Here is a 23,607-nt window from a genome sequence, read left to right on the forward strand (position 1 = left end):
TAGGGGAGGCACCTGCCGAGCGGAGGTTTTGTTATTTCTATAGAAATTGGGGCTATTTTCGTAATTTCACCAGCAATGATTTTTCCCACGTATTCTTGCAAGGGATTGTAATGAGCCCCGAATACGAGATTTATACGATGTGTGGGCGCATGAACCTGTATTTTTCAAAAAGTAAGGTAGGGGCCACTCCATAGAATCATCCAAACCGCCCATTTGTAGGGTCACAATGTAAATAAGTTGTGACCCAAAAATCATTTCCATAGGATTATCCTAACCCTAGGATCTATAGAAGTTTCCATAATGTGCAGTCACTCTACATAGGTATAGGATCATTCTGTTGAAATGATTTTGGGGGCACATCCTATTTACTTTTGTCCCAACAAAATGGACGGTTTGGATCATCCTGTGTAGCGGGCCGTACCATACTTATTTAAAAATATGATTCATACGGCCACACATCATATAAAATCTCACTGTAATACAGTGTGACCCGTTTTAGCAAATGGGTCCCGCCTTTAAAATCTCACTGTAATACTATGAGGACATTTTTGCCTTTCAAACAAGTAAAAAATCTAGGGCGATGATATTGTCACCCCCCCTAAATTACGCATTCGCTCCCCTTTTGGCTTGATTTGACGTCAAAAAGCATTAATAAGGGGGGCGAATGCGTACGCAGGGGGGGTGACAATATCATCGCCCAAAATCTAGTATGGGTTATTTGGTCACAAACTAACCTTATTTGCAAAATTCACTCAAACCTGTCTGCAAATTGTTAAACTAGAAGACTCTTTTTGCAAATAAAGCAAAATAGAAGACTTCTTTTGCAATAAACCTTTACAAAAATATAGTGGGTCCACTCTATCGGATAATCCAGACCATTCAATAGTCGGGACCTACGTAAATAGGCGTTGCCTCGAAAAATCATCTTCATCGGATGATCTTAACCTTCTGATTTGTAGAGGGATGAAACATTATAGAAACCTCTACACATCAGATGGTTAGGATCATATGCTTTGTGGGGATATAATATTTCTTCCATTAGGGCCCAATAAATGAATGATTTGGATCATCCAATGAAGTGGGCCCATTGTATACTAGGGCCTACCCACTTGATCTCTGCATGGTATGGAATCTTCAAATCATATCTCCCCTTGTAGATGACATTGGATCATTCCAATCGAATATTCCTAATAGTTCGATTGTCATTCTTGGGATCAATGCAAATGATCCACATTGGGCACATAGGGACATGTAAACGATCGAGACCGTTGATTTTGTCGGCATCCGATCAAGGTGTTTGACTCTCTGGATCTGTGGATTCTCCGATCTAGTTGCGATCAATGGATTTGATCATGTACACGTGGCACAAGTTCCTAAAAGTTAGATGTTAGAATAGGGCGATGAAAAATTCGCACCCCCTGTAGGATGATTCGCATCACTGCTCACGTCAGCTGTGGCAGACTTTAACGCTTTTTGATGTATACAGGGGATGTGAATCATCCTACAGGGGGTGCGAATTTATCATTTCCCTATTTTAAAGGCTAATTGTACAATTATCACACCTTCCGTTGAACACGGCCTTAAAACAAGGTGAATGATTTTTGGACGGTGGTCTGTTTTTCGAGACCCAAATTCGAAGATTCTGCAAGAATAAAAAATATGCAAGATCTCTCTCAATCTCAAGATATCTCCATCTCTCTGTAAGTTCTCCAAACCCTAATTTTCACCCCTCTGTAAATTCCTTCTCATTTTCAGAAAAATTTCCCTCTCCTCCTCAAGAATTCAAGCCCCCTCCCTTCAAATTTCGCCATTCATTATCATTTAAACCAGATCTGCTCTCATCTCTCCGATATTTCACGAGATCGAGAGTTTCTGTTTCGATCCGTTTCTCTGTCTCTAGGGAAGTGCAGATCTAGATTCGGTTCTCTCTCTCTCTCTCTCTCTCTCTCTCTCTCTCTCGATTTTTTTTTTTTCTGTTTGGAATCTGAAGCTAGGGTTTGAAAATGCGGATCATGATTCCATCTACACGCCCTAGATGTGGATTTTCTCTTTCCTCACTCTTCTTCCTCCTCGTCATCACGTTCTCATCGGCGATCCTCTCGCCTGTATATGCTCAGGTAAATAAATTCATTTCGTTTCATTTTAAAATTCGTATGGATCTGGTGTTTGTTTATAAATTTTTATTTATTTAATTTGAAGGAAGTCGGGGAGGAGACTGGTGAAAATTTTTCTAGTGAATCTGTCAGATTCCTGGATAGGCGTAGTAAAGTGAGTAAATTTCTATATGATTTATTACTTCTTCTCATTCTCTTTAGAAAATCAGAAGATTTTGATTTTTGTCCCTGAAATACGAAATTATTATAATGTGTGCTATAATAGTGCATATGATTGGTTTTCTCTGTGTATTATTCTCATTTTTGCTAGTATATGTTTGTATATTTCTTTGGACAGATAGACCTGTCCTCTCTCCAAGGCGAGTCTGCAAGTGAACATGATGAAGGAGAATTCAGTATTAAGAGAACTGATCTTGGTGGAAATTCGGAACAAAGTGATCTTGGTGTTTTTGATGCTTTTTTCGCAAGCTTGTCAATGATTATTGTCAGCGAGGTTCGCACTATTAATTCCAATCATTAACCATTTTCTGTTTTAATCTTTTGTTCTATCTTGTTCTGATATAAATGCCATCAACTGAAAATATTGCCAGATCGGAGATGAAACATTTATAATAGCAGCACTTATGGCTATGCGCCATCCAAAGTCAATTGTTCTATCTGGGGCACTCACTGCCCTAATTGTGATGACGGTGAGTGTGAGAAATTGACATGGTTTTTTTTTTTTTTTTTTTTTTTTTGGAGCGAGATTTTTTTTTTTTAATCTTCTGGTTCTACTCCAGTTTTGTGATGATCATTAAAATTCGTATCCTCTGTTCTGAAGTTTTTTTTTGTGGGTAGGTAACATAACAGTGGTAGGTTCCGTCCATTATTGGGTCTAGTAGTAGCCATTTTTTTTTTGGAAATGACTAGTTAGCTTTGTTTTAACGTTGCCAACCTGGAACATATTTTACTTGCACATTAGGTACTTTCAACTGGGCTTGGAAGAATCGTACCCAACTTGATCTCCAGGAAGCACACAAACAGTGCAGCTACAGGTACTTTGTCACTAACTGCTTCTAAGTTACCAAGCCATCATTTTCTGCTGAATCAGATTGTTTTTTCGTATTTTAGTTGGCTGTGCCTTTTCTCTGTTTGTAGTAGTAGATTTACCGACGTCTACTTGCATTTCATGGACATTTAGCACAAGATGTCTTGTTCATGTTGGATTTTAATTCATACTTACGAGAAGCTTCCTAGTTGTATGAGAAGTTTGCTTCTGAAGCTAAGTTCTCGCACCCTAAATTTAGGTAAAGCACTGTTCCCAGCCTCTACCAAAGTGCTTCCTATGCGCTCCTCTTAATTAAGTGTTTTCTCTTTTTGCTAATGTTGAAGGAGCGTAGTTAAAAAAATAATATATTTAAAACCTAAATTCTCATCTTCAATTTCAAAAAAAAAAAAAAAACTTACGTGGACCTACATGAACGAAACATGTGAAACTATAAATCCGTAAAACTTGTAATTTTATTTAGCCGCAGAGTTCTTCCTACAACTTGTAGGCTAGCCTATATTAACCCTTTCTCTGAAACCTGCTATAGCCCCAATCCTTCCGTGCACTTTTTGTTCGCTTCCAAAAATTTAGAGCTTTTTGCTTCCTGCATTTCTTCTTCTCTAGACCCCTCGCTACCTACTTCTGGTTTGGGTAGGAATAAGTTAATATTTCTAGACTTCTATTGCCTTCCATTTGTGAATCTCTCTTTGTAAACGTACTCAATTGCCTTTTCATTTATGTACTCATGCTTCTCATGCACCATTTGTGTTTGTACATAGTGATGTTCGGGCCTGGGTACTTGCTCTGCTTTGGGAGTTGTTCAATTACATGTCTAGGTCTTTTCTAGTTCTCCAGTTAGTTTTCTTGAAAGGGTGAACATGATGCAACTTGCTTGTCTTTTTTGTTTAGAAACTGGTGTAGCGATTCTTTTCAACTAGTAACTTAATTTCTGTAACAAATTAGTGGACCTGTTCCACATAAATGTCTTTTTGTACTGCCTTATGTAACTTTTCATCTGCTTCTTGCTGTTCCTTTTTAATACCCCCTTGTATTGTTGGCTAGAGAAATAATGTGTTACTATTTAGTAGGGGTCTGTGTGGTTGTTTGGTACTCTTTACCAGGCTAGGGGTCTGTGTGGTTGTTTGGTACTCTTTACTAGGCTATGGTAACCTTGGGTTCTTTTCATATGCAGTTCTTTATGCGTTTTTCGGGTTTCGTCTGCTCTATATTGCTTGGAGATCAGATTCAAAGGCATCACAGAAAAAGGAAATAGAAGAAGTATGTGTTTTTTTATTCTCATCAGTAGATTTACTTTATGATTGTGTAATATTTGTAACTGAATCTTCAAATTAAGTATCCACTTTTAGGGGTTTTAAAACTTCTGCCTCGACAGTAACATGTTTTTTTTGTGTGTGGGGGTGGGTGTTTTTTTTTTTTTGGGGGGGGGTTGGGGTTGTGGGGATTCAAAATCCCTGGTGCTTGATCTAGTGGTGTTTTTGTGGGGTTTCAATCTTTTCCAAATAATTTTGAATTGCTAAGTTCATCATTGTGTCTTCTCTTTTATTTATGCTGTCTGTTGGATCATATTCCAGCATATTATTGGTTGCCACTATTCTTTTCCAAATAATTTGAATTGCTAAGTTCGTTATTGTGTCTTCTTTTATTATGCTGTCTGTTGGATCATATTCCGGCATATTGTTGGTTGCCAATAAGCTTATGTCAGATGGAAGGTAGTGAATGCTTATATCAAATGAATTTAGGCCTTGTAGTGAATGCTTATATCAAAAAGGGGAGAAGTTTGGAGAAAGAAATCCTCTCTCTCATCCTGACCAGCAATAGTTTGTGAATTTTCCCAGAGTGGTCTTATAGTGAGGCGACAGTTTTGAAGGCGGTGTTGTCATGAGTTGCAAGGCCGTTGGATGTTGCGGCAAAACAACAGGGTGGAGATGACAAAAAGGAAGAAAGACGAGGAAGAAGGAAGAATAAATTAAAACACCTAACTTGCCGTTAGCGGAGACTAAAATGGAAAAACTTATCTCTTTCTTAAAGAAAAGAGATATGGGTAGTTTTGTTGTGAATTGCAAAGAAGTTGGATGTGGTGGCAAATATGGGTGGGGATGACAACATGGAAGAAAGACGAGGAAAAAGTAAGAATGAATTAAAACGCCAAACTTGCTCTAAGTAGAGACAAAATGGAAAAGCGAATAGTTTCTCTTTTAAAGAAGTGATAAAAATATCAATACAAATGTTGTGCAATTTTAGTCTCGAGTAATGATTTACTTATCCTGTGAAAAGGAAATTCCATGCTTAGCCTCACGTAAGCTCCATTCATTTCATCTCTTATAAAAATAAAAATCTAAGAACCTCTTGGTATTTGGTTTTGAGAAATGCTATCTCGACACACCAACAATGTTGGCACTCTCTGGCGCCACCATTGTGGTTGGTGCATTTAGAGGGCCCATCTCTGGCATGTTAGGTGTCTAGAATGCGACCATTGAATGCACCAACCACAATCTTATCATGTTGAAGCGTGCCAACATGGTTAGTGTGTTGGGGGGGGTTGGGGTTGAAGCGTGCCAACATGGGTAGCATTCCTCTTTTCTTTTTTTTTTGTATTTTTATTATTCTTATTTTTAATTTCCCCGATTGTTTCCTGAATAATTCCCAAATTTTCAAACAATTACCTTAAAGTTTTTTTCTTAACCGAACATATGCAGAAATGTATGGTACATGATATCAATTTCTGTGTGGATTTATCTCTGCATGGCATCTGTTTAGGTTGATGGGCGTTTGTTACTTGAGTTTGCTTAGTTTTTCTGCTGCAACAACACATAACTGCATATTTTTTGTTATACGTGTCACTTGCATTGTGACCTTTCTGCCTGGTGTCCATTTACTTGCTTGCACCATAGTGCCATTGAGCTAATTTTCATGTATCTGTTTCTTTATCAAATATTTTCCATGTGACAATGTATGCTCGATACCTGCAAGTTTTAGTATCTTGAATACAGTATAATCTTTTCAGTGTATTTACTTTCCTGTCATCTATTATGAGTTTATCTTCTAAGGGCTTTTACTTGATTGTTTTGCAAGTTTGCAATTAATTGATTGACTCCTTTCAAGACGCTTCTGTGGCCAGAGAAGGGGAGCTCCGTGGAACATTCATTTTAAAAATCTACTACACTGTTAAAATGTTAGGAGCCATTTTCTTTCGGTGTGTGCGTATCATGTGTACAGAAGGATCATTATAGTATTATACTATACATGAGGCTCTGATACAAAGTTAATGCAGGACGGCCACAGAAGTGGTGCTCGAGAAAGTATACGATGGGATTAGGGACCAGGTATGTGGGATTTTAGTCTAGGTGCTGGTTTTGGGCAATAAACAGGTTGAGAACTGTTAGGACCGGTTTATCACACTAAGGACTGTTAGGACTGGTTAGCAGAGCAGGTTTAGGGCTGGAATACTTCACGTGAATGAACTGATCGCAGGTTTAGGACTGGTTTACAGGGTTTAGGACTGTAATGTCCAAAACAGTCCAAAAGAGGGTGGATTGGCTGGTTTACAGTCAATAGGGACTGGTTGTTGCAGAAAATAGGATGGTTAGGAGTTAGGACTGTTTGAAGCTATGATTTGTCCGACACTTTGAATTTATTGTTGACACACGTGTCGTGTCGTGTCTGAAACGACACCTGTGTCCACACGTGTAGACACTCTTTTCGACACTTTTAATTGTCTGCTAGAAGTGTTGGTAACTTTTTACGTATGTACGTGTATGGGCGTGCCACTATTTCTTGATTTTTAGGGGTTGCCATGTCATACACCCCATATCTGTTTTGAAACTCGGCACACAAATCTATATCCACAAATCAAAATTATATATACTTTCTATTTTAGCCGTGTCCCCGTTACTAAATTTTGAGAGTTTGCCGTGTCCGACACTCCGTGTCCATGTCGACATGCGACACTCGTGTCCGTGTCCACAAATCATAGGTTTCAAGGTTTTGTGGGGATTTTATGGGTGTAGGGACTGTAGGTTGATGGGTTGAGGGAGTATGCGAGGAAACGTGGAGATTGGAAGGTTGGGTGATGGAGAGGTGTTTGGGTGAGAGGGCTTGCGGCCAATGACCATGAGGTATATTTGCGGTAAGAAGAAGAAAAAAAAACAAAGAAGAGAGGCTGTGGTTCAACCAAGCTTGAGAGCAAAAATCTTCTTTCTCTAATGTACTCAAGGCTCCAAGACTTATCCCACTAATCCATAGCCTTTGGTATATGGATCGAGAGTGGCCATGCTACATATCAACCCCCAATTTCCCCATAGTTTACAAGATCACTGTTATATTGTACGTGAATACATCATGTGTGTTCAGGCTACGTGGAATGGTCTAGATTTTAAAATTTTGCTTGACCAATTTATGCAGGTGGAAGAAAAACTAGAGGCAGGACAGGGCAAAACAACAATTCGCCGCTTCTTTTCAAGATTTTGTACACCAATATTTTTGGAGGTATATGCTTTTAATAATTGTTAATTCCAACAGTGCTAGAGTTCTCAAAGGTAACATTCTTTAGATGTTTTTATGCTTCATATGGGAGGTATATGTCTGTACTTGTCACCTTTATTATACACAAATTTTGAAGTCTTTACACATGGTGGGGCTAAGACCTTTTTGTTTGAATTATTCCCTTATGTATAATCCTTGGCAGCATCTCTAGAAACCCATACTGCCAACATCATTTATAGAGTCTTATCTTAATATATTTCTTTTATGTTATTTGCAGTCGTTCATTTTAACCTTTCTAGCTGAATGGGGTGATCGTAGCCAGATTGCAACAATTGCGGTAAGCACATCTCTGTCCTTCATATCGTTTTTCTTGGATTATACTTTCTTGTTGCGATCTATAAAGTTGGATTATTATGGTTGAATTGGAATATGGACGTCTGTTGCATATCTGTTTTATGTGTTACACATAAGGTTCAAAATGTCAATGTCGGTCAGTGTATTGTTAGTACTGGTAATATTTATCGGTAACATTGTCGATAGATCTGTAAATTGGGTGATATGGGTTCTTTAAGTCCCAGAAACAAAGCAATACACAATGTTTCCACCATATATTTGTGTTCATTTCCATTTTAATGATTTTTGGCATATTTCCTTCCTTCAAATAAAATTATCATTAGATAATTTTAATTATAGTAATTTGTATAATTCGTAATGTGCTGGTGAGCACATTGCAGCTGCCTGCCTGTATGTTTGTCAATTTTTTTTACTAGTAGAACTAGGAGTATACAAGCAGATTTTAACTAAAGAAATGATCAAATAAACAATGAAAATAGGTAAAACACTAACACAAGTACACAAATGCATATGAAATTAATGGTTAATGGTACTTTGTCTCAGTAGGGAGGCAATGGGCATCATTTTTAATCACATTTGCAAAATCCGTATTGTTAGACGAAAGTTTAGACAGAGAAAATAAATGAGTTAGGGTTATCTCCCCCTGACTCATATCTTTATACTAAAACATAAAGGAATGTACAAAGTCCTAAATGCCCTTAGGCAAGTTACATATTCCAACACTCCCCCTCAAGCTGGAATGTAGATATCATACATTCCTAGCTTGTTACATATATCATTCAATTTTGACTTATTTAAGGACTTTGTAAACATATCAGCTAATTGGTCCCCTGACCGAGTAAACACAGTGCAAATCTCTCATTTCTGGATTCTTTGACGGATAAAATGACAATCCACTTCAATATGCTTGGTGCGCTCATGGAAGACTGGATTGTTGGCAATGTATATTGCAGCTTTGTTGTCGCAATAAAGCTGCGAAGGAGAAGATGAAATGAAGCCAATTTCAGAAAGAAGTGAACGTAGCCAAATAAGTTCCGTGCTTGTCTGTGCCATTGCCCTGTATTCAGCCTCTGCACTGGACTTAGCTATAACATCCTGCTTCTTACTCTTCCATGAAACAAGATTGCCACCTACAAATGTACAATACCCAGTGGTGGACCGTCTATCTACTCGGGATCCAGCCAAATCTGAATCAGAGGAAGCCTTCAACTTTCATATGGCCATGTCTTTTGAACATCAATCCCTTCCCTGGAGCCCCTTTCAAATACTTAAGAATCTGTGTCACCGCAGCCCAGTGAGAAGTACGTGGAGAGCTCATATACTGACTGACAACTCCAACAGCATATGAAATATCTGGCCGAGTAACCGTGAGATATATAAGTTTACCAACAAGCCTGCGATACCTGCCAGGATCCTCCAACAACTCTCCTTTTTCTGGAACGAGTTTCACATTAGGATCCATGGGTGCAGAAGCTGGTTTAACTCCAAGATTGCCTGTTTCTTTTAGCAAGTCCAAGACATACTTTCTCTGTGATAGGAACAAGCCTCTAGAGGAACGAGCAACCTCTATCCCCAAGAAATACCTGAGCTGACCCAAATCCTTAGTAGAGAATTCCTTTTGCAAGAAGGTTTTCAAACGTTGTATACCTTGTGAATTGCTCCCTGTGATGATTATGTCATCCACATAAACTATCAACAAAATACACCCAGCTGAAGAGTGATAACTGAAGACTGAGTGATCCACTGCGCATTGTTTCATGCCAAAGCGCATGACTGCCTCACTGAATCTCCCAAACCACGCACGCGGAGATTGTTTGAGGCAATATAGTGACTTGCGTAGGCGACACACGTAAGAGGAAGTCTCCCCCTGAGCAACAAACCCTGGTGGTTGCTCCATATACACCTCTTCAGTTAGGTCGCCATGGAGGAAGGCATTCTTCACATCCAGCTGATGAAGGGGCCATCTATGATTAACAGCAAGAGACAGGAGCACACGGACAGAGGGAATTTTTGCAACGGGACTGAATGTCTCAGTGTAGTCAACACCAAAAGTCTGAGTGTATCCTTTCGCGACTAACCGTGCTTTTAAGCGCTCGACAGTACCATCAGTGAGGTATTTGATGGAGAAAACCCACCGACAACCAACAGGACGGGCACCAGCGGGTAGGGAAACCAGATCCCATGTATCATTACTATGAAGAGCGCCAATTTCTAGGTTCATAGCATCACGCCAGCCAGGATGGTCAAGAGCCTCAGCCACTGACTGTGGTAAAGAGATAGAAGACAAGGAGGAAACAAAGCTCTGGAAGGTACTGGTGAGCTTATCATAAGAAACAAAATTCGAAATAGGATGTGCAGTGGAACGGGATCTCGTACGAGATGCAATAGGAGAATCAGAAACAACAGAGGAAGGCGGAAGAGAAGATACCTGAGAGCGGGAGAGAGAGATCATCGGCTCAGAAGATGATTGTGCGAGAGGAGGTAGAAGAGACCTATCTGTAACTTGGCGCCGCTGATACTGCTGTGTAATTTTAGGTGGAGCTGGCTTCTCCAACGTGGCAGAAGAAGTAGAAGCTGCAGAAGCTGGCCGCATGGAAATAGGAGATGACGGAAGAGAAGCAGGTAGATCTGGTAAGGGAAGCGAGACCTCGGACTTGAGAGAAAGGGTGAAAGATGCCGCGCCTTGTTGGAAGAATGCCTTAGACTCAAAGAACGTAACATCGGCTGAGACAAACCAGCGACGCAGACGAGGGCTATAACAACGATAGCCTTTCTGCGTACGGGAATACCCCAGAAAGACACAACGCTCAGACTGGGGATCAAGTTTGTCATGGCCAGGTCCAAGGTGATGAACAAAACAAACGCATCCAAATACACGAGGTGTCAGAGGAAACTGTTCCTTACTAGGAGATAAAATCTCGAAAGAAGAGGGGCACCCTCTAAGACAGAGGAAGGAAGGCGATTTGCTAAGAAACACGCCGTGAGAAGGGCATCACTCCAGTATGCCTTAGGAACCCTCATCTGAAAAAGAAAAGTGCGACCTACTTCAAGCAAATAATGAAGTTTCCTCTCAGCAACACCATTCTATTGAGAGGTGTACGCACATGAAGACTGATGTAAAATCCCATGTTGGGAGAGATAGGATTGAAAGCCATTAGTATCAGAAAAATATTCTCTAGCATTGTCAGTACGAAGACATTTAATATTGCAATTATATTGATTCTTAATTTCAGAATGAAATGTGCGAAAAGCAAAGAACACGTCGGATCGACTCTTAAGTAAATATAACCAGGTCATGCGTGAGAAGTCATCAATAAACACAATAAAATACCGAAAGCCAGTATTAGACGCGACCCTAGAGGGTCCCCATACATCAGAATGGACTAATTCAAATGGACTAGACACTCGACTAATGATCCGGGACGGAAACGACACACGACGGTGCTTCCCGAGTTCACAGGACTCGCACTGAAAACTAGAAAAAGGTCCGGGAACCAGAGAAGTCTGCTGCAGCCGCTGAAGTGAAGGATGCCCCAGGCGACAATGCCACTGAAATGTATCCATAGAGCTATGTAAGACAGTAGGCGGCCGGCAGTCAAGACGATAGAGTCCATCTACCTCACGACCCGTTCCAATCGTCTTCTCAGTCGAGAGATCCTGAAACAAACAGTAAGATGGGAAAAATGAGACAGAACAATGAAGAGATTTAGTAATTTGGCTAACTGAAAGTGAACTAAATGGTGATTTTGGGACACATAAAACAGAAGATAAGGTAAGAGCAGGATGAGGGGAGATATGACCAACACCAGTGATAGGTGTAGTGGACCCATCAACAAGGGTGATAGACTGAGAGGGTGATGAGAAAGAGCGAAAAGAATGAAGCTGAGAAGAGTTACCAGTCAGGTGATTGGATGCGCCAGAGTCAATGATCCATGACCCTGAGCTAGATAGAAGGGTAGTGGGTGAACTACCTGGCTGGGCGAAACCTGCAGAGGGAGGACGAGAACTGAGCCGCAGACGTTGGAACTCCTCATAATCAGCACGGGATAATGTATAGGTGGAATTAGCTGGTGCAGGAACAGAAGCAGAGGGAGCGCAATCTGAAACCGAAGCAGTAGTAGCACCCATGTGAGCCGAGCGTGCCTGACGAAGCTCGGGATGCAGGGTATAGCAATGGTCAATATAATGTCCCTCGTGCTGACAGTAAGTGCAAAAAGAACGGCCACGGCCACCACCAGAACGACCACCACCACGGCCGGTACGGCCACGACCAGAGGAGGCTCCAACACGAGGCGGGCGAGTAATGCCATTATAGGTCGCGAGAGCAGAACCATCAATAGGAACAGATATCACTGGATCACCAGGAGAGCACTGCTGGACGCGGGAGTAAACCTCAGTAAGGGAAGGAATAGCGCAAGAACCGATAATTTGCTGACGAAGATGCATGTACTCTGGACCCAAACTCTCAAGGTACTGCACAACACGGATCTGATCCCTCTGACGGGTAGCCTCTGTGAGATCCGTGGTAAGCGGCATGTAAACATCAAGCTGCTGACAGAGGCCAACGAATTGGCTGTAATGGGTGGCAAGAGGAAGATCACCACGGCGGAAACGCATCCACTCAGAATAGGTAGAGCAGATCCGACTAATGTTTGCCACGTCAGAGTAAAGAAGAGTAACCTGATCCCATATCCGTTTCGCAGTAGGCAGAAGCATCAAGGGCCCAGAGATGTAAAGGGCCATACTCTGCCACAGAAGGGTGCAAACAAGAGCATCATCCTGTTCCCATCGATCAAAGGTGAGATCCGTCGTAGGAGGAGGATCACGACGAATGACGTGGGCTTTCCCACAGGCAATAAGATACTTCTCGACGGCTGCTTTCCAAGTAACATAGTTTGCCCCATCCAACTTAACAGTAGTGATATGTGGGAATGATCCATCCACAGAGAGAGATGATGACGAAGAAGACGCCAAAGAGGGTGTCAGACGAACACCAGGAGCCACTCCTGTGGAAGGATTGTCAAGCACCTCCTCCATAACAACAAGCAAGAAAGAAACAGACAGTCCAAACCAAGACGAATAACAGGAGATAACAGAATAGGTGGGCAAACTAGGATAGGCCAAGAAAGCTAGACGCGGCTCCAAGAATGACGGGCATCGACGAAGCTTGACAAGAGGGAAGCCATGAGACACAGAAGGGAGCCGCAAAGACAAACAAGAATCAAAGTAGGGTAAGAGATGAAGATCTAACACATAATAACAGGGAGAAAAGAGTGGTAGGGTTTACCAAGGGATGAAAGGAAGAGACGGAAAAATGTTGTGGGTTGAAAAACTTGGGGTGTGAGGCTTACCAGCAAACCTAGGAATAAAAAAATTCTGATGCGGGGCGAAACACAGCATTTTGTGGGGGAGGGGGGGGGGGGGGGGGTCAGAAAAAATTTCCCTGGGGGGTGCAAATCCTCGGTCCTGGAAAAAGTTTTCCAGCTTGGAGAGAAAATATTTTCCGGGGGTGCAAATCCTCGGTCCTGGAAAAAGTTTTCCAAGCTGCGAAGAAAATATTTTCGGGGGGGGGGGGGCAAATCCTCGTTCTTAGAAAATAATTTCCGCCCTAGGTAGAAATTCTGTGGGGGGTTGCTGCGCGAGGGTACAGAACCAGGAGCTTCGCGCAGGGGAAGAGAAACGTGGCGAGCGGGAGGGAGGGCTGCCTTCGGGTCGGAGAGAATGGCTCCTCCTCAGGAGGAAAAAGATGGTGTGCCGGTCTGCCTCCGATGAAACTTGGCCCGGAGTTGGGTTTCGCGGCGAGGGGGGCGGCGGAGAAGATGGAGGCTGCTAGAGAACCCTAGGGATCAGAAAACCCTAAGGCTCTGATACCATGTTAGACGAAAGTTTAGACAGAGAAAATAAATGAGTTAGGGTTATCTCCCCCTGACTCATATCTTTATACTAAAACATAAAGGAATGTACAAAGTCCTAAATGCCCTTAGGCAAGTTACATATTCCAACACGTATCATTCAAAAAACAAGAAAGAAACAGAAAAACAATATATCAATATAAACTGCACAAATACTGAAAATTCAATCAATCTGACTACTTAAATTTAGAAAATAACAGAATAGTGACATAGGGGTTAGTATTGTTATTGTGAACTGTTATAAAGTGGGAGGAAGTTTGTTTTAGGGTGGGTGTTTCTTTGTAAATTTAAAGATGAGGTTTCCCCTTAATCATCTTGGGAAATTTCAAAAGGTTTTCGTTTCTCAAATGGAGGTCGATTGGAGAGGGGTTCTCATGTTGATTTTTGGCTAAATCGTTCTTTCACTCTCTTCTAGTTGATTGCGACATGTCCTATATTATGTAAAGTCATGCCTCTTGAGATTCCCAGGTTTTAGTTGGAGGCCGTTCCAGGAAAGGATTAGTGGTTTGGACCTTTTGATGATGAAGAAGATTCACTTGGTTAGTAGATGTGTGTTATATAAGTGGATGAGTCAACCATATATTTATTCGTTGCAAAGTGGTTAGGGGAATTTGTGTAGTGGCTCTAAGGTGGGTAGGGAATTGGGTTTTCATGAATTCCCTTGTTGCCATCACCTTGGAGAGAGACCAAGTTCCTTGTTCCATTTCTGCACTTGCTATTGTTTGGAAGGAAAGGAACACAAAATTTTCAAGGATAAAATAGGGAACACTAATTCTGGACATCCAGAGCCTGGTTATTAGGTGAGCACTTGTAAGAAAGGATTTTGGGGATTATTGATGTAATATCATTTTAGAACGTTAAAAGAGAGAGTTAAAAATAACTTTATGAAGGAAAAAAAAAGCACACAAAATGGTGTCCATCTTGCCTAAAACTAAGGTTTAATTTTGGCTATGGTCGTTGGGTAATATGTGGGGTTGGTGTCAATTGGAGGGGTTTTTAGAAATGACAAAAGAGATAGTATTGGGCATACTTGGGTCCAATAGGTTGTAAGGATTCAAACAAAGCAATGCGACTTCACTTAATTATGGGATTTGCATATGGTCCAGGAGTTATGTGGGAGGCTATCGATACAAAGGGACTGATAGAATGCCATTGGATGGATGGTTCTTTGTTTCCTTCTTCCATGATGGCTTGGTCATATTATTGATGAGATGGTTGATATATGTACAAGGGAATATTTTTGTCTCACTTATTTGGAGAAGCTAATGATGTAGCGAGCTGGTGCATGCTTTCAAGGAGGAATTGGATTTTGGGTAATCTCTGCCCTTCATGTAACTAGCTTTTTAAATTATTTCAATTATCATTAAAAAAAATTGTGCATCATTTTCTATATTGCACAGCATCGGGGGAAGCTCATCTAAACATTATGAGCTTTGCTTGGAGCTCTTATTGTTTGTAGTGCGCCAATTGAAGTAAAATTTCGTCCCCCATGTTCTTGCTTGTCTTCATTGGTCCAATCAGTGACCATAAAAAGAAATCAAAATCAGTCTGAACTTGACCCATGTTTCGTCTGCTACTTTTCTGCCGCATTGCTCCACGTTTTTCTAACCAAATCATTTCACATGCACAGGAATGTCTTGCCCTGAAATGGATAATTTTTCTATTTCCAAATTGTTATGTTGGATTAGTGGCTGATTGCAAGACGAGTGAAGACATAATTAATGTAGTTTATAGAGATGTATGATTACACCCTGCTTTTGATCACATTTCTCTGCTGTGCGAGCCGCGTCTTGCCTCCGCTTTCCGCATTTTGCCCTACGGAGTCAATAAAAACTCCTCTGTCTCTCCCGAGTTTTGACTGCGTCAACCGAGTACTTGACCGCGTCGTGCCGAGTTAATTAGGATTTTCTTTGGCCGTGTTTTGATCCACATCCGCATTTTGCAACACTGGGTGTAGCACATACTGTTCATTTGGATCTCTACTAGCAAGTTGCTATGATTGGCTTATCTCTTAACCGAAGTTAAAACTTTTGGGTCTTTGGGGACCCTAAAGTAGTTCAAAAGAAAAGAACTAAATGAAAAAGATATGTTCAGTATATAGCTTTCTGGAGGGACATGTGTTCTGAAGATGAGATTCAGAACTACACTCCTAGGAGCATTTGTTTAGTTGGAAAGTCTCAGACCAGCTGTGACCTCTGCTACATCAGTATGTGCAACCAATACCACCTTGAAATCTAAATCAACATGTATATTCATTAATTGCATGCAATCCATCCACATTATGTTAGTATATGCACGTCACACCATGAACATCTGGTTCCCTGCATGTGTGCAAACCATCAACCTGAACATCTTTTACCGACAAACCCATGCTTTTTCGGTAAAAGATGTATGCAAACCATCAACCTGAATGTTACAGAGATGGTGTGGAAACCCATGCTTTTTGTTTCAGAGATGATGTGGAAATGGTGATTAGTTTTAATTGTTGAACCTGCAGCTGGCAACCCACAAAAATGCACTTGGAGTTGCCGTGGGTGCAACACTAGGACACACAATCTGTACATCAATTGCGGTGGTGGGAGGAAGCATGCTGGCATCCAGGATCTCTCAAGGCACAGTTGCAACCATTGGAGGCCTGCTCTTCCTTGGCTTCTCTGTATCTTCCTTCTTTTATCCTCCATTGTGATTGTAGATTATATTGATTAATTTTTTAGCCTCTTGTGCCCATTTGTTCCTTTTCATTGGTGCTCATTTCACTCATCAAGCAAGACACTGATAGAAACTGATTCTGGGCCTGTTGTTTGTATAGCATCCCAAAAAGAGTGTATGTCCATTCTTGTATTTTATACCCCAATTCAATAAATTTTGCTTTATTATTTGAAGTGCAAGAAACAATAGAGAATATTTAAGAATCCTGGCAAGTCTGATTGTTAGGAAATTGGGATGAGGTTTGAGAAAATTTATGTGATATGCAGTGTCACACTCTCAACTGGTTCTGACAACTCGTGGCTTGGGTGTTTCTTTTGTAAGTTGCAGAATGGTTTGTATAGCAACCCTTGTTATGTATAGAGGGTCACAGGTAAAGCTTTTTGCCACATGTAGGTGTCTCCATCTTTAGGCACAGAAAGGTAAAAAATTTGCACGTCTTGCTAGTCATTCCCTTTTGGTATGGTGTTAAAAACTTAGAGAGAGAGAGAGAGAGAGAGAGAGAGAGAGAGAGAGAGAGTCTACATTTACAATGAAGAAAAATGATGACATCAGCCATATGTCCATGCTGCTGGACTCCATTTGAACTAAATTGAATCAGTTTTCATCCATAATACCTACAGCTGTAAGAAAACCTCTCCTTTTCCCCTTCATTCACCTAACTCATTTCAAGCCTAGGCTGGAGGGAAAAACCTGTTGAGATTGAATGGAAGTGTGTAGAACTCTTCATTTCTGATGTCCTCTCTGAAGTTTCTGAACTTTGCCCACCATGATGTCCCTCTATCCTTCTTTGACGCCTTGACATCCACCGTATTGTCCAACAAAGTGGCGACTATCAATGCTACTGTTGGTGCCGAAGAAAACATTGTATTGACGAAACTGTCAAACTGAATATGAAAATTTGCAGGTTCTGTATTGGTTACTTGATAGTTGATACTAAAGGATCTAGGGGAAACTTAGTAAAAAATGAAATAAATTTAGTGACTCACCCAACTTGCTTTTGTGTTCACCGGCCCATGTCCTGAATAAGCCCAAGACTGGTTAAAGTATTGTGGAATGGATAACCCAAGGAAAAGGGATAACCCAGTAATGAACAGGTTTCTCATTGAATTCATGTTTGTGAATTGGAGGAATGATAGTCCGAGAGATGCTGAAGTCACAAATATGAGAATGTCGTCAATTTATACATACATACATACACACACATATACACGCGCGCACACACACACACACACACACACACACACACACACACACACACATATATATATATATATATATATATATATATATATATATATATATATATATATATATATATATATATATACCCCCGCAGGCCTTTTCATTATGTCGTTACTCGTTAACAGTTGATATTTACTAATCTGATCTTTCATGGTGTAAGAGATTGATTTACGTACTTATTAGACCGAATAGAACACAGTAGAGTGCAGCAAATATCGGGAACGGTATGGATGCAAACAAAGCTCCAAATTTTCCTGCAGAATAAGGTTAGTGTCGAAAGTAGGAATCATCCAATGGTGTTTAATGGTTGTACGTTCTGCAGTCTTGAGTACCGTACCTAACACTGAGAAGAAAATCATAAAGCCAGCGGACACTTGAACAACCCGACGGCTTCCAACCCGAGATAGTCCGAGGACCCCCACATTCTCCCTTAAATCAGATTCAAAATCACTCATAATAATCTTCAAATATGCAAGTACAATTCAATGCAGAAGAGTCTATTAAACCAAAAATTTGCAAAAAGATCCTTACACAGATACAGTTGACCCAGTGACTGTTCCGTAGAGGCCATCAAGCAGCACACCAATTCCCTGTAGGAAAGAAAGTTACTGAGCATAGTGGGTATCTAAAAGAATTCTTGATCTAGACACTTCCAAGGAGCATAGGAGAATGAGGAACTAAATTCAGAAATGGCAAATCAAGGGTATCATGAAAGTAGAGATGGCTTTAGAGATTCAATATGGTAGGAACTAATTTGACACATGTGGGTTACTACCTGCCAGCCAATGCCTCGACTGAGAACATATGTTGGGGGTGGGGTGGCCATGGCAAACCGTGATGCCGCAAAGTATGCGGCAGTGGACTGCAATCACAGAAATTAAAGTGAGTAGACAAGCCAGACCCATGAGTCTGTAATAATCCTTGTACAGTTGAGGAACAGAAGCAGAATATTATCAGGATGAACCTCTATCTGGGAAACAATAACTGCTGCCATCATGGCGAATGAATGCCCTGGGTCAAATGTGGGTGGACCCCATTGTAGAGGATAGGGAAACTTGATCCTGAATACAGAGTAACATCATCCAGATTTATTTAGTCTGTCAATATCAATTGTGCATGCACCTCAAGGCTTACAACATTCGTCTTCTAAGCATATCTGTGTTTCCTCAAACTGATTCGAGTATATTTCTTAGACTTAAAGTATGGAGGAAATTTTCAGTCAAAAAAAAAAGTATGGAGGAAATAGATAAGTTTTGAGATTTAAGTTTGCATACCAAGGGGCAGAGGATATAAGATGAGCTCTATCAGTGCGGCAGTGATTTTTGGTTTTGTTTGGCACATGTCCGTAAGCTCCACCGAGCGTCAAGAGATGGGAATATGTCCATATGATTGTGATGCTTAGAAGAATACTGAAGCGCTCGAACACTGGGAAATCTCTCCATGCCTTGATATGTTTTAGATACTGCATTTTCCCACAAAACCATCCCCCGTGTTAACAAGAATCTACAATTGATGTAGCTCAACCAGAACTGATCATAGCAAAACTATTCCAAGCGAAATTTGGGGAGATACCAGGCAAAATGTAATGACTGTGAGAAGCATTGGTATACCAATTTCCACGCAGTTTCCCACCTACAAAATCATCTTTACTTGAATTGGACAAAAATGTAGATGATAAATGATAATTTAGAGGAAGGAAATAGATGAAGCACCATAGGAAAGCCGTGTTCCAATAGCCCCAAACCGATTAAGCACATAACCGGGGCCATGCTCAGTGGACTGAAAAATCTGAGAAGAGAATTCATCAACCTCATGGTTATTGCTAGTGTTTGATATCTGGATGATGACAGATGAATCTAAGAAAAAAAAATGGGAATATACCGCGAAAAAAGTCCCCATAGCTGACTAAAACCGAGGATGATTTGTAAACTTGATGCTACGATTAATGCTCCTTGAATTGCACGCATTGTTTGTAGAAATCTCTGCAAAATATTAGAGAACATTGGTGATGGCTTTACCATTTCAAAAAAAATAACATTGGTGATGGCTGCCGATGAAGTTACTGAAAGTAATGCATTATCCAGTTAGCTTGCTCTACAACCATACTTCATGAGGGTCAGGGATCTTCTTTAACGATGAATCGCCTATGATTGAGAGGACAGGTATGATGAAAGCGTAAGAACCGCCAACTATAGCAGGCAACCGAGTTCCAAACAATGTCTGAAGTAATGTTTTAATACCAGATACAAACAAGAGTGTCTGAATGGTCCTTGCTTTGTCACCCTGAGTTGCACCCATCCGATTTGCAAAGGAAGAAGAGAAACTCATTAGCATTCGAGTATCCAACCACCGACAGAAAGCCCATATCCTTTCTCAGCTAGATTAACACAATACAAATCAACTTACATCAGTTCCCCCTATCAGTGGGACAAGGATTGAAGGGATCATAACGGATGTTCCGAGCATCACAATATAGTTCTGAAATGCCAAGATCATTGTTTCGTCTGCAGGAGAAATTTCTCAGAGAGTCATCAATTCATATAATATTTTTTATAGTTCCTTAACCAATAATAGAGACTACTTCACTGCATCTATAAAAAGAAATTGTTGTCCTAAGAACATACATAAAACAGCAACAAAGCTCATATCTACATAATGGTGAGAGGGAATCCAACAGTTAGGGGGAGCAATTGTAGCATATACTAGTGCAGAATGAGTTTATCAAACATCGCCCGTTGCAAACATTATTCTCAGGCAGAAGACTTGGGATTGATTCAGAGAAAACTTTCTGGTTAAGCTGAAGTCCAATTTTTGTTCAACTGGTGTTTCTAGATTTTATAATTCATTTCCTAATCAATTCCTAAAGATCAGGAATTCTAATCTCTGCCAACCTAAATCTTTCTATTTTGTCTCATAACATTTGAATGAACGCCTATATGAAGTTGCTTGGGTTGGTTAATTTTGATGGGGTACGGATCTGATTGGCTGTGTTGCTGATCCTGAAACCTCTGTTTTGCAAAACCTTTATCACTCCCTTGCTGCCAGATTCAGAGATTATTCTATAGGTATTGTTATAGAGACTCCGCAAGGATGTGTAGTGAATATATATCTCAATGTTACATAGTTTGAAGTATGAGATTTCCTGGACATATCAGGCCATATCGTCCACGATGAACATTGTCTCGGACAATTCAGTGCATTTTTTTGATGAACATATACACTTTTTTAAATCATCCATCTGGAAATCTGGACTTATTTATCAGTACATCCTTGAAAGAAATTTCAGTTTCAGTTTAGAACTGGTATAAGAAGAAAACTAATTGGGCATATCTTATTTAGAAATATAAGACATATTCAGTTCAGGGTCTTCATACATCGGAACACTGAGATGAGATCTAAGTCAAGTCAGAGAAGATCACTGGTATATGTCATACTGCTCTGTGAAACAGGTTCTGGAAGTCACTGATTTCCACATATGAAAACCAGGATACTCAACTCAACTAAGCCTTTGTCCCAAACCAGTTGGGATCGGCTAATGAATCCTTTAGAAAATTTTCATGAAAAAAGAAAAACCAGGATAGCAGGGGGAAAAACAAACTTAGAAGAAGCCTTACCCCACGGAGGGTTTGAATCAATACAAAATTCCAGGTCTTGCAACTGCTCTTCCGGAGGATGGTGAATGCCTTCCATGGTCGCCACCTTCCTGTAACAGTGTCAATGGCTTGCTATCCCAAAGCAACTTTCTGCAAAGAAAGTGACCAGCATCAGTGTATTGCTAAATTCCCCTCAGTTTCGCACTCTTCATGAGCTAAGAACACTTATGTTTCTACCCTTTTGTTCTACTTTAAAAACCTCAGAAAATACAGCAAAATTTCCTACGCAATCATGGAAACCATGCTCTAATTTTCCCTCTGAAGAAACTTAGGAAGGAGGGTTCTTTGAAACCAAAACACAAAAGAGCTTTGCTGTAACTAGAAATCCCAGAAAACAAGATTAAGTTGTAGACAACAGCTTAAAAGCAAAAAGATAAAAAGAGAAGAATCAACAGATCATAAGATGGAAGAATAAATGTTCTAGAAGCAAGAATTTCAGTGACGAAAGCCTCACTGTGAATGCATCAGGAAAAAAGTTACAAAAAAATTAGAACTTTAAAAGATGCTTGTCTTACTGTTGAAGGAACAGATTAGAGAATATGAGGTAAGAGGGGGGAAAAACTAACCTGTTTGGAGAAATACATAATGAAAAGGTTAGATAAAAGAGAAAAACATAAAGCAAAACCTCTTTGGAAGAGAAACCCTCCAACAAATATTCTCCACTTCTGTCCAAAATAGCTCCCAAATCCATTTCAAGAAGCACACAGCACAATCTCAGACAAAAACACAAGAAAATTGAAAAAAAAAAAAAAATTACTCTGAAAGTTTCCTTTGGTTTACTCAAGTAAATGAATGAATGTGTCCATAAATCTGCTTCAAACCCAGTGAAAATTTGCAGACTCTGTGTTGTTTTCTATCTTTATTTAAAGGAGAAAGCACTGAGACTAATGGAAATGGTCTCAGAGAAAGAGGCAGGATAGAGTTGGGTTTTGAGAAAATAAGAGAGGTGGGGGTGTTAGGACTCTGGTTGGTGTGAGGAATTCATATTTGAAGCAGATTTTTTACGTCCGAAGCAATGGGCATTTAGTAACAGTATTTATTAGGATTTTACCTAGAGTGCAGCGGTATTTATTAACATATCTTTTCACTGATTCTGTGCAACGGTAAAAGGGATTCCGAAATGGGTATCCTCTGGATTTATTAACTACACCCTCGTTTTTACCAATTTTGAATTTTTCTACTCCTGAGAGAGTCTTCATAGTGACCATAACCTTTTTTACAAGGAGATGGCCGTATGTAGCATTGCGTGGGCCCATAAATTGGATGATCTAAACCGTTCATTTACTGGGGCAGACATAGGATTACAACATATTATAGAAACATCCACAAATTAGAGGGTCAGTGCCTATAGTTAGGATCATCCTATGAGGAATGTCGGGGCCTACAAATGAACGGTTTTAGATCATTCAATTATGTAGGTCCAATTTTACCTTTTGGAGGCAAATGTCAAGAAATTTGGGAAGGTTTTGGGAAAAATTAGGTAAAATTATTTCTTCATGGGATTTTGTACGGAATTTCGCGTAAGTGCATTTCACGGCTGACTTTTGCAGGAGAGAATAGCCTCGTAGGCTCACTTCTCAACAGATTTTGTCTTATTGATTTAATTTGTCCAAGGTGTCTGTTCTCTCGCGCAAAACTGTCAAATACCTTTCCACAAAATTCCCTAGCAAATCTTGAGAAATTCCCTAGCAAATCCCAAAATCCCATGAAATGGGGCATAATGATTTTAGATTTTTAAAGAGATTTGCAATTAAGGAGATGATTTTTTCGCCCCTCCCCCCGGGATAATGTGCCCACTGTTAACGTTAATTGTGGGCAGACTCGAATGCTTTTTTACGTCAAACCACGTTTTTTTTTATTTTTTTTGGTGTGGGTGGGGGGCATTATCCTACCGGGGGAATCATCGCCCTTGCAAAATTATCCAGAGAATTTTGTAATTATGATGAGGGTGAGCCTCTCTCTTAGTAGGTAAATAAGAAGAAAGGGGTGTAGTTTGCAAAGAACGGAGAGTGCCGATATCAGCTAAGAATAGAAAATTCAAATTAAACGGTTGGGAAGCGATTCCGTATATCATGGGGCTCCCAACGGCCAAA

The 23,607-nt window shown here is 40.3% G+C and overlaps 3 protein-coding genes across 6 annotated transcripts in view; 1 reads left to right on the plus strand and 2 right to left on the minus strand.

Moving 5' to 3' along the window:
* LOC143847353 (actin-related protein 2/3 complex subunit 1B-like) overlaps window positions 1-23,607 on the minus strand; it is an 85,074-nt gene that overhangs the window by 23,020 nt on the left and 38,447 nt on the right. The gene's annotated exons all lie outside the window — the stretch shown is intronic.
* Window positions 1,574-16,786, plus strand: LOC143847348 (GDT1-like protein 4). 2 transcript variants are annotated; one of them, XM_077356148.1, is made up of 10 exons: window positions 1,574-1,700; window positions 1,991-2,117; window positions 2,200-2,268; window positions 2,452-2,607; window positions 2,705-2,803; window positions 3,076-3,148; window positions 4,334-4,419; window positions 7,564-7,647; window positions 7,922-7,981; window positions 16,408-16,786. In XM_077356148.1, exons 2-10 carry the CDS (start codon window positions 2,004-2,006, stop codon window positions 16,594-16,596), a joined length of 930 nt encoding a protein of 309 aa, XP_077212263.1. In that variant the 5' UTR covers window positions 1,574-1,700; window positions 1,991-2,003; the 3' UTR covers window positions 16,597-16,786. The 2 variants fall into 2 exon arrangements, with proteins under 2 accessions (XP_077212263.1, XP_077212264.1); XM_077356149.1 differs by having other exon boundaries at window positions 1,582-1,700; window positions 1,995-2,117.
* LOC143847347 (nucleobase-ascorbate transporter 1-like) lies at window positions 16,872-22,533 on the minus strand. 3 transcript variants are annotated; one of them, XM_077356147.1, is made up of 15 exons: window positions 22,272-22,533; window positions 21,476-21,604; window positions 20,268-20,365; window positions 19,968-20,144; window positions 19,743-19,843; window positions 19,574-19,649; window positions 19,434-19,493; window positions 19,136-19,323; window positions 18,826-18,922; window positions 18,637-18,723; window positions 18,393-18,451; window positions 18,199-18,290; window positions 18,038-18,115; window positions 17,606-17,766; window positions 16,872-17,495 (listed from the first exon to the last, which is right to left on the minus strand). In XM_077356147.1, exons 2-15 carry the CDS (start codon window positions 21,549-21,551, stop codon window positions 17,397-17,399), a joined length of 1,449 nt encoding a protein of 482 aa, XP_077212262.1. In that variant the 5' UTR covers window positions 21,552-21,604; window positions 22,272-22,533; the 3' UTR covers window positions 16,872-17,396. The 3 variants fall into 3 exon arrangements, with proteins under 3 accessions (XP_077212262.1, XP_077212260.1, XP_077212261.1); XM_077356145.1 differs by having other exon boundaries at window positions 16,881-17,503; XM_077356146.1 differs by having other exon boundaries at window positions 16,881-17,503; window positions 22,140-22,533.

Source organism: Tasmannia lanceolata, unplaced genomic scaffold (genome assembly GCF_043159265.1).
Source record: "Tasmannia lanceolata isolate RefF3 unplaced genomic scaffold, GAP_Taslan_0.1 ptg000015l, whole genome shotgun sequence".
Lineage (NCBI taxonomy): Eukaryota > Viridiplantae > Streptophyta > Magnoliopsida > Canellales > Winteraceae > Tasmannia > Tasmannia lanceolata.